Source organism: Vicia villosa, linkage group LG6 (genome assembly GCF_029867415.1).
Source record: "Vicia villosa cultivar HV-30 ecotype Madison, WI linkage group LG6, Vvil1.0, whole genome shotgun sequence".
NCBI classification, from domain to species: domain Eukaryota; kingdom Viridiplantae; phylum Streptophyta; class Magnoliopsida; order Fabales; family Fabaceae; genus Vicia; species Vicia villosa.
In genome coordinates this window covers 102,051,945-102,063,174 of record NC_081185.1, presented here as the reverse complement: position 1 = coordinate 102,063,174, position 11,230 = coordinate 102,051,945, and the positions used below count along the sequence as shown (strand labels likewise).

The following is an 11,230-nucleotide window of genomic DNA, read 5'->3' as shown; positions in this document are numbered from 1 at the left end:
GCTGTTTGACTCTGATGATATTCAAATATTATATTCAAACATCAGATCAGAAGAAAGTACAGGTGGCAGGCTACGCTGACTGACAAAAGGAACGTTGGAAGCTATTAAAGGCAACGTCAGTAGACACAGCGTGAACAAGGCTCGAGGTAGTTGACAAAAGCGTGAAACATTAAATGCAAAGCTGTACGGAACACGCAAAGCATTAAATGCGCCCAACGGTCATCTTCTCAAACGCCTATAAATATGAAGTTCTGATGAGAAGCAAGGTTAACAACTCTGAACCAAATTCTGTGAATATTAACTTGCTGAAACGCTGTTCAATTCAAAGCTCAGAAACTTCATCTTCATCAAAGCTCACTACATTGCTGTTGTAATATATTAGTGAGATTAAGCTTAAACGTTAAGAGAAATATCACTGTTGTGATTATAGCTTTTCAGAAGCAATTGTAATACTCTTAGAATTGATTACATTAATTTGTAAGTAACTAGAGTGATCAAGTGTTGATCAGGATACTCTAGGAAGTCTTAGCTTGTGTCTAAGCAGTTGTAATTAGAGTGATCACGTGGTGGTCAGGATACTCTAAGAAAGTCTTAGCTTGTGTCTAAGCATTTATTCCTGGAGTGATCAGGTTGTGATCAGGATACTCTAGAAGACTTAGTCGCGGACTAAGTGGAAAACCATTGTAATCTGTTGCGATTAGTGGATTAAATCCTCAGGTGAGGTAAATCACTCCGTGGGGGTGGACTGGAGTAGTTTAGTTAACAACGAACCGAGATAAAAATAACTGTGCATATTGTTTTTATCGTTCAAGTTTTAAGACTACACTTATTCAAACCCCCCCTTTCTAAGTGTTTTTCTATCCTTCATGATCCTCTTTAGTTCACAGGTCTCACCCACTCTTCTTTGGCTGCATTTAATGGAAGGACATAAGTCCTTTGGTGGTGTCCATATTTTCTTTGGAATCCTTATTCCTGTGTGGAATGCCTCTTTTGTCGAAGACAAATCTGTATATCGACCCGCGTTTTCTACCTTTCCTTGGATCTGAAACTCTGGTACCTTTCAAACTTTTCGCCACTTCCTCATCAAAAACTTCACTACACTTGGGGCATATCATAATCTTGGAGTTGCTCAGTTTTCACCTATTTAGAAAATCAAAAGGTGCCTCTTCAGCATGGGGAAAACCATTTTCATTGCTTGGCTTATCACTTTCGTATTTTATGTTTCTTGAGTCTCCCTCATAGATTGCTCACACATGATTTATATCTTTTAGCATGCATAAACCTTTTAGTTATGTTCGAACTTGATCAAAATGTTATTAGTCAAGTGTATGAGGTTGTGGAATAAAATCTTTGTGTGCTCTTTCAAATCATGTGCAAAGAAAAGCTTTTAAAAAAATGAAAACTCATATTTTGAAGTCTCTGATTCGAATCATTCATTTGCAGATGAGTTTTGATTCGAATCGAATCAAATAGAGACTTCCAAAATATTTTTAAAATCATCTTATTTGAATCATGGTTTACATATGATTCGAATCATGCAAGTTTTCTAGTTTTTCAAAAGTTTCTAGAGATAATGATATGAATCAGGCTTTGCACATGATTCGAATCATGAAACTTTTATGATTTTTCAAAAGTCTCAGGAGCAACTAGTTCTAATCAAATATCGCACATGATTCGAATCACATGGCCTATGATTCGAATCACATATTGCACTTGATACGAATCAACTGCAAATTCAAGGTAGAGAAAAACACAAGAAATTAGGGATTTGAATTGGATTTTCTAAAAAAATTCTTTTTAGAAAGACTATTCACAACAATTAATGAGATAGGTAAAAGGGAGAAGAAAAAGAACATATTTGTTTATACAAGTTCACTTTAGAAAAGGTTAATCTTGTGCACCCGCCAAGGTGATTTCTCCTTAGAAAAGAACTTAATACACTAATCTTGAAAAATTACAAACAACCTCCAAGAATCTAGAAAGACACCTTAACTCTCTCAAGTATATAGACTAACAACCTAGTCACTTGAGGAATACAAATCTCAACAGATTTACAAATAATTTTGTTTAGAAGATAACGCTTCTTAATAAGCAGGTTGAAACAAAAATTTTAAGAAAAAAATAACACAATCTAACGAGCAACAACTATTTTATTCTAGCGATTCTTAAAAATTGTTATCACCAAAACATAAAGATTGAATGCAGAACCAAATCGTATTCTAGCAATCTCCCCATTTTGATGATGACGAAAACCATGTATTTTGATGAACAATTTAATAAGGTAATATCACAAAAATAAACAAATCAGAGTTAGATAGAGAAAACTCCCCCTGAGATGTACAAGCTCCCCTAGAGTCAGATACAGGATATCTAAACATTTTTAGATTGGAGTTTGATTTCATCAGAATCATTCATTTGATCAGAACTTCAAATATCTGATCGAGTTGAAACTTCATATAACAAAGTGCATAAAGCTCTATGTATCGGAGCGTCAGATATCGGAGCACGTAGATATTTAAATATCAGAGCGCATGAAGTCTTGTATATCAAAGCGCATTGTTTACTCAGATCTTTAATGAATCAGATAAGATCATGATTAAGTAGTATCAGAGCATATGATTAAGTAGTGTCAGAGTACTACTGGTTAAATAGTATCAGAACATGACTAGATGGAACTTATCTTATTAGATAATTTGAGCATCAAAATCTCTGCATAAGCTTTTAGATCTACTTATCAGATATTCTAAACCACATAATTGCTTAAGATAATACTTATCAAATGTTTTCTAGATATTTCTAATTGTCCATCAGAAGTTTTCTCATCTTTTGTCAGGATATAATTTATTCATTAGAATTAGCGCATTCTTGAATCGAATTTAAATCTATTTCATTGTAAAATATAAACAATGATATTTAATGAGAATTTTATATATATATATATATATATATATATATATATATATATATATATATATATATATATATATATATATATATATATATATATATATATATATATATATATATATATATATATATATATATATATAAATCATCATTATATTTCTCCCCTTTTTGTCATAATAAAAAAAAGTTTAAGACATTGTTAATTGATTGTAATCATGATTAAGCACAAAATAAGGAACAGAGAGGGAAAAACAAAGAACCGAATTTCATTTCATTAGAAAGAAAAGAAGTACAAACAACCATTCAACACATAAAAAAACAAAAGAAACAAAGACCAGAATTCTAATCAGCAAGCTTCAAGCTTTTTTCAGAATTAAAAAATTTATCCAATCTTCATCGTCATCTAATTCAACGTGAAACTTGAAAGGATTTTTCTTTAAGAACTTCATCTTGGAAACAAATGTCTTCCTATTTTTGAAGTACCAGTGGTTGAACCAGATTTGAACATACTTTTCGTAGGATCAGTACATTCAACATCTGTGGATGCAAAAGGAATTTCTTTTTTCCGTAGAGATTATGTTGGAAGAACTGGGTTAAGTGCACTGCTCGGAGGAGCAAGAATGAACAACAAGATTTTCTACCCTGATTTTCTTGTTACTAGCAGGCGTTTCTGATGCCATGAGAGAAAAAGGCTAGTTGAGGAATGAAAAGTAAAATAAAATTGATGAAGGGATGAAGACGATGGAAACAACAAAGACACTTAAAATCGGGTCCATACAATATGTCTTGTAGTAGTGGAAAAAGTTGATGTACTATTTTACCATATTGCTTCTAGTGTAAGTTATCCGACCATTCTTCTTTGAGATGTACTTATGTTCTGAAGTAGAGAAAGCGTGGAAGAGATCAAGTCACGTAGACATCCCAAGAGAAATTATTCTTCAGAGTAAAAAGTAGCGACTTATCTGAACGACACATTCTTGATTTATGAGCTGAAAGCAAAAACCTATCTGAGTCTTGAAATCTTAATTTCTAATATGATAGAGTAGCTTAGCTTTAGAAACATTTGTCAATCCTTTATCTGATGACTCATTCAACATTCTTCAGAGCTACTGATGTTACTTTAAAATTGAGATGAATAGTTCTTCGAATGTGTATTACGCTGATTCTAATGATTTTCTGGACAACAATTCTTAATCAACCAAAATAGTAAATTTGCACATTAGAATACAAAATTGTTACATAAAAAATATATCTATTATTATCATCAAAACTTAAATATTAAATGCAGAACCAAAAATAGTGTTTTTTTTTAAATATTCATATTATGAAAATTATATAGTAAAACTGAAATCTTATGCCAACATGTGACACATCACATAAGTAATAACAGATTCCTAAATAGAATTATTTGCTTCCAAAGTACTTGCATGTTATTCATCATTTTACAAAATCAAAAAACTTAATAAAATCAAACCTCCTGCAACTCCTAAAGCAATATCAAAATATCAATTAAACATCAAATAATGCTCCAATTCAATTATCTAATCTTGTTTTTTCAAGTTCTCTAGCAATTTTTACTGATTTCAGTTCATCAATCAACTGAAGCAAGTTGTTGTAGGAATGTCCACCTTTCTCTATACTCCTCTTGGAAGCATCACAAAGCCTTCTTGCACTCATCCTCATTTCCTTGCTCTCTTCACCACTTCCCATCAAAATCTCTACAGCCTTTGCAATTTCTTCTCTTCTCACCAATGCATCTTCACCTACACTTGACCAAAACTTGTTCACTTTTGATCCGACAGAAACTCCGATTTTCAAAACATCAACAAGCAGCTTCTCATTGTAAAATTGCTCAGCAAACATTGGCCATGCGATCATTGGCAAACCAACACTCAAACTTTCAAGAATTGAGTTCCAACCACAGTGAGTCACTATCCCTCCTGTTGCAGGGTGATCCAATATCAAAAGCTGTGGTGCCCAGTTCCATATGATATATCCCTTGTTGCTTTCTTTCATCCTTTCCTCAAAACTTTGTAAGAAACCTTCTCCATCCTCATCTTTATCCTTTTCTCTAACAACCCAAATGAAATTATGACTTGAATTTTCAAGTCCATAAGCTACTTCCACAATCTGCTCATGAGAAAGCCTAGTAAGGCTTCCAAAACTTACATACAAAACAGACTCATTTGACTTTGTATTAAGCCAATTTAACAATTCTCCCTCTTTTCCAACATCTCCTCTATTGGTTTTTTTTACATCATCTTTGTTAATCCAAGTTGAAACTGGCCCCACACTCCAAGATTTGATTCCTATAGTAGTTTTATTAAGTTTCTCATAATCACTTTCAAGTTCATGAAAACTATTATATAGTGTTCCATAGCTTCTTTTCTCCGATTCAAATATTGCACCGAAAGAGCTAGTGGATGAATTCTTAGTCCTAATCCAATCAGCTAGCATCAAAGGTGTCATCTCAATGGTATGAGGCAAACAAGGAATAGTAAATTTTTGAGTATCAGAAACTAAATCATCATGAGGTCTAAACTTTCTGACAAGATAGCTTGCACAATTGGAGAATATGCTTGAACTGTAAAAGTAAATCCTTGGAATGTTTAGTTTTGCAGCTGATTCAACAGTCCAAGGATAAATCATATCAGTTACTATGCAATCAGGTTGAAGATCTTGAAGCTGATTCTCGATTTGATCTTGAAGCATCATTATTCCCTGAATGATTTTACCAAGAGTTTCTGAGGTAGTTCCATCTTTGACATTTTCAGCACCCTCAGGGAGACCAACTTGAGCTGAAGGGAACTCAATAAGCTGAGTTTTGATGGAGTATCCTGAACTGAAGTCAGTGTCTATGGATTTTTGGAAGGTTGAAGCATTGGCATGTGTGGTGATGATGGTAACATTAACACCATGTTTGGCAAATAGCCTTGCAGTATCAATCATGGGATTCATATGGCCGGGAGATGGAAAAGGAACAAAAACTACATGAAGTTTTGTAGACTCCATTGCTTTTCAAGTGTGTTTTGCTTTACTCTAATATGTGAGTTTGTGTGTTTTTAGAATGTGATGAAAAATGTGGCTTGAGCTTGAAATTAATGTTAAAGGGAGAGTTCTAGCAAACACATTATTTATCAATTTTAAGCTATGTGCTGGCCTATATTATAACATTGTAAAGGCTAAACTTCATTATAAAATTAAATGACCATATAAAACAAAAAAAGGCCTGCACTTAGTTAAATATTTGGCTTTGAATAAAAAGTAATATTTTGTGTTTGTGTTCTCCTTGTTCTTTAGTCATGTTATTGCCTTCTCCACCCATCTTTGACGTTTAGCTTAATAATGTTATAAACAAATTATTTTCACAATTAGACTTAGTACATAATACATAATTTATTGTATTAATTTGCAGTTGGTTATATATTGTGTGAAGAGTATAACATATATTCATGACATGTCTTATACCTGGTAAGTGTTCTTGGCCGTCCAGAGGGTTTAATAATCTCGGTCCAGAGAGTAAAATATCCACTGAAGCACTTGCGGATCAGGTGCATTATTCTAGTAAAAAAAAAGCAAACAATCTCAATCTAAGATCAAGCATTCAGATATATGTGCATCTCACGTTAATAGATCAATAAGCTCTTCTCATTTAGTTTGAATTTAAATCTCATTAACATTATTTTACTTGTATTGACTTATTCTCTCTTTACTACATCGGAAGCTCAATTTTAATGTTGTAATTTACATCCATCGTTCACCAAACAATTCTGATTCTCCTGCAAAATAGTTAGGGGTGGCAAAATGGATGGATTGGATGGATATGGATTGGATCCTTAATGGATGGATCAAACCAATCCATTAATCCATCCATTAACAAATTTCTAATGGATGGATATCCATCCATCCAAAAGATAATTAAAAATATTTTATTTTTTAAAAAATTTCATAAAAATAATAATTTACGTATTTTAAAATAGTTTTTTCGTTTTTCTGAAAAATAATTGATTTTTAGTTCTTCCGAAAAAATTTGAATTTTCATTTTTTTCGATAAAAACTCGATTTTTCGTTTTTTCGAAAAAACATACTCGATTTTTTCGTTTTCCAAAAAAAACTCGATTTTTTCGTTTTCCAAAAAAAACTCGATTTTTTCGTTTTTAAAAAAAAAACACGACTTTTTTCGTTTTTCCAAAAAAAAACTCAATTTTTTTCGCTTTTCGAAAAAAAACTCGACTTTTTTCGTTTTTTCCGAAAAAAACTAGATTTTTTCGTGTTCCCGAAAAAACTCGACTTTTTTCGTTTTTCATAAAAAACTCGGTTTTTTTCGTTTTTCGAAAAAAAAAACTCGATTTTTTCATTTTTAAAAAAAAAACTCGATTTTTTTCGTTTTTCGAAAAAAACACGAATTTTTTCGTTTTTCCAAAAAAACTCGACTTTTTTCGTTTTTTCGAAAAAAAACTCGATTTTTTCGTCTTCCCTAAAAAATCTCGACTTTTTTCATTTTTTCAAAAAAAACTCAATTTTTTCGTTTTCTGGAATAAAACTCGACTTTTTTCGTTTTCCCGAAAAAAACTCGATTTTTCGTTTTTCTAAAAAAAACTCGACTTTATTGTTTTTCTGGAAAAACCTGATTTTTTTTCGTTTTTCGGAAAAACACGAATTTTCGTTTTTCGGAAAAAACTCGAATTTTTTCGTTTTTCTTAAAAAACTCGATTTTTTCGTTTTTTTGAAAAAAAACACGATTTTTTCGTTTTTCCGAAAAAACACGATTTTTCGTTTATTCGAAAAAACTCGATTTTTTGTTTTCCCGAAAAAACTGGATTTTTTTTTTTCGTAAAAACACGATTTTTCGTTTTTTTGGTGGATGGATTTTAGCTTAATGGATCCAATTGCCACCCCTAAAAATAGTGACGTTGTCCGTGAGAATACCAAATACAAAATACCAGAATAACAACATTTGCAACGATAAAAACAACATTCATAGATTAAAATTGACATTACATCGATAATTTCAACAACAAATTAAACATTACATTTCAATAGCCCGGTGGACGGTTGCACATCTCTAAAATTTGCTCGACCGTTCTTTGCACCGTCGCTACGAACTCGAGCGGGATTTTCTCTTCGAAACCGAAATACGTTCGTCACATTGCCAAAACATTCGCTCGATTCTTGAGCTCAAAATTGTTGTAAACGACGTTCTCTCCGTTGTCAAATGAAGGTGAACGATACTCGAGCTTCACATCATTTCTTTTGTCACCGTAAGGTAGACGGTAGTGGATTTCGTCAATGATAACATCGAGCGAGGTGTACTCGTTAAGTTTGAACGTCCGCCCGAGTGTTCTACCGTCGGAGTAGGAGACACATGCGACATACCAACGGACGTTGTACCGTAAACTAAAAATACATAAACACAAACTAAATCTTCCATTAGAATTTATAATTGACAAAAAATGATTATATTGCAATGTTAAGGAATGTATATATTATACTTTGAAACTATAAAACACATCAAAAGAATTATCGCTGGCTAGATCTATTGGTGATTCCAATTTTGACTTTTTCTTATTCGATTTCTTTTTGGTGTTGTTCAATCTTTTGAATTCGGGCATCCTATCAGCAAAAAGATCCGACCACGTCTTAGCATCTTCGGTATGATGAAGAGTCCATTATGGTGACGTAGGTGGTATGGGGCATCCCGGTTTCAAGTAAACTTGCACAAATTGACTCGATTTTGAAAGCCATTTAATACACATTATACGATCATTTGGATTTGTTGGTTGTGCGGTGCGGAGGGGGAAAGGTTTCCAAAAAACCATAACGTGTCAAGTCATTGCACACCCGATCATACGCGCATGCAATAAGATGTCCCATTTCTGGGAATCTCATCCATTTTAACACCGGTGCATAAGCGCCTAACCAAGGAACAAGAGCTTCGTTAATCGCTTCAAATTTAGCCTCCTCTCTATATAATTGTGTGTACGAGTATTTATGTATATTCAACTCTTGGATAAGTTGATGACGGACAAGAGTATGACTATCCTCTCCATTACCAAGCAACCCCCGAGACGGCCTGGTAACTGCAATTACCGTCCCCCGCAACACTGACGATCTGCTCGATGTATTTGTACATAAAAACTGGCATCACTTTGATGAATGGAATTTCGGTGGAATAGGCATCTCTTTGATGATTGGAATTTTGAGTGGAATAGGTGCTAGAGGCGGTTTCCTTATGCGAGCTCCTTTGTTTGAACTTGTTTGAGATTTTTGAGATTTAGGAGTCGGTGAGACGGGAAAAAGTTTATCGACGTGCTCACAATACGAAGGAGCTCGTGTAGTCGAGTTGTCATTCGGTGTAGGCCTCAATTTCTTCGGAGCACCCTTTGTCTAAACCGGTTGAGAAGGCGGTTTCATGTCGGTTGTTTCAAGATATCCAATCTTTCACAATTGTTCTTTAATATGGAGTTTCATGTTGTCATCGGCCTTCAAAAATCTCTCTTGTATCGCTTCTAATTCAGAAGTAATAGAGATATTCAATTTTTCTCCTTCGATGCAACCATCATCATCAAAACTAAGTCTTTTTCAATGAGGGATAACTTCGTTCAGTCTTATTGCCTCACCTAGTTTTATCTTTTTAGCAATAATACACGCACACGGTAGACCATACATTTTAGAAATAGTACAACCACACTTTGCTCCATCGGAACCTACAACTTCACCTAGTTTAGCCTCTTGAAAAATATAGTTCAACCCGGCCCGAGACAAATTGCCGATCAATAGAGAATAAAGTATGTTGTCCTTGAATCGATGTTCCAACACTGTAATGCTCCTACCAAATGTGGTTTGTATCTCATTGTGTTGGTTTTTAATCATGAGATTTACGGAGTCCCAATCTCGACACAAGTCACCCTTGCTATTAACCAACTTTTCAAACTAGCATGTGCCGACTCAACTCTGTTGGTGGGTGTATTCCCAAGATGTCGGACAATTTTAGTCCACGCACAAACAACTTTCTCCTTCGCCTTATTATTGCGGTATCGAATGTTATACACTTGCCTTATATTTGATACGTTTTCGGGTTCTTTCCGTTTCAATGTGGCAAGTATATTTTTCGGTTGGACAAAATTCAATGACATGTCACTAATACATGTCTTCTCTTCCAATTTGAGCTGACATACACTAGGATGACCTTGTAACTTTGAGCATAAATCATGGTTATGCAACCCACAAATAACACTAAATTTCCACTTCTTGCTAGCCAACATATAACCACTAATTTTAAATGGAAACTCGCATTTTCTAATACCCGTGTCATCTCTTAGAAACTTCCTTAGAGGAGTATGGTATTTCCCACTTCTTTTGCACAACATTTTTACGAAAGCGTTTCTTCTTACCGTACCATTATCCGATCATTCTATTGTCACAGCAAAACCAAGGTTAGTTGCATTCCTACGAATCCATGTGAGTATGCTTTCACGATCATCAAACTCTTGCTTTTTATTAAAGTCACTGCCGACAACTACCGCCTTTACGACTACCCCTTCAACATTCAGAGAAAGATCGACTAAAGGAATTAATTCTCTTGAGATATTATCGGGGTGCACCATACCTATTTGTAAACAATAACACAAAATCACAAGACTTTTGGAAAAAAATAGCAAAGACATGTTTCGTATATGCACATTCGGAACGTGTTCATCTTCAACACGTTCCGTAGATATACCTACGGAAGCAACGTTAATTTTTTTTGACAGAAAATTGATGTATAATGTGAACAATGCAATGGACAAAGATGATTATTTACCTGAAATTGAGTCTCCTCTTGCTCCCTTTGATTTGTTGCACCAAAATGTTGGATTTTTGGAGTGAAAAATGATATTGATGATGTAGGGTTTTTAGGTTGTGGAGAAGTGAGTGTTGAAAAAGAAATGTAACAATGGGGGAGTGATCATGCTAGTTCAAACTATATCAGATACTTTCGTAGATACATCTACGGAAAATTCTGGCGCTAAGTCGTTCTGTGGATGCCCCTACAGAAAAATCCCTGGATTGAATTAATTTGTATTTCTCCCAACATTCACTAGTATAAAATCCTTTCGCAGATGCATCTTCGAAAAAATTTAATTTTTGACAAAAAATGCTTATGGATGTACATCTACAAAAGCAGAGACAAAATTAGAATTTCGCTAAGTGCCTAAGAGATAAGAGATAAGGGGGTGTAATGAGATGTTTCCAATATATATATCATCCTGATTTTCATAATCTAATCAACACTCTTTTTATGTTTTTCCATATTTTAAGAAATAAATAAATCTATTTGTAA

General features: G+C 33.8%; 1 protein-coding gene across 1 annotated transcript; it reads right to left on the bottom strand.

Annotated features, from left to right (window-relative positions):
- Positions 1-4,440: 4,440 nt before the first annotated feature.
- Positions 4,441-5,984, bottom strand: LOC131611978 (soyasapogenol B glucuronide galactosyltransferase-like). The gene has a single exon (XM_058883796.1). It carries the CDS (start codon positions 5,917-5,919, stop codon positions 4,441-4,443), a length of 1,479 nt encoding a protein of 492 aa, XP_058739779.1. The 5' UTR covers positions 5,920-5,984.
- Positions 5,985-11,230: the final 5,246 nt, after the last annotated feature.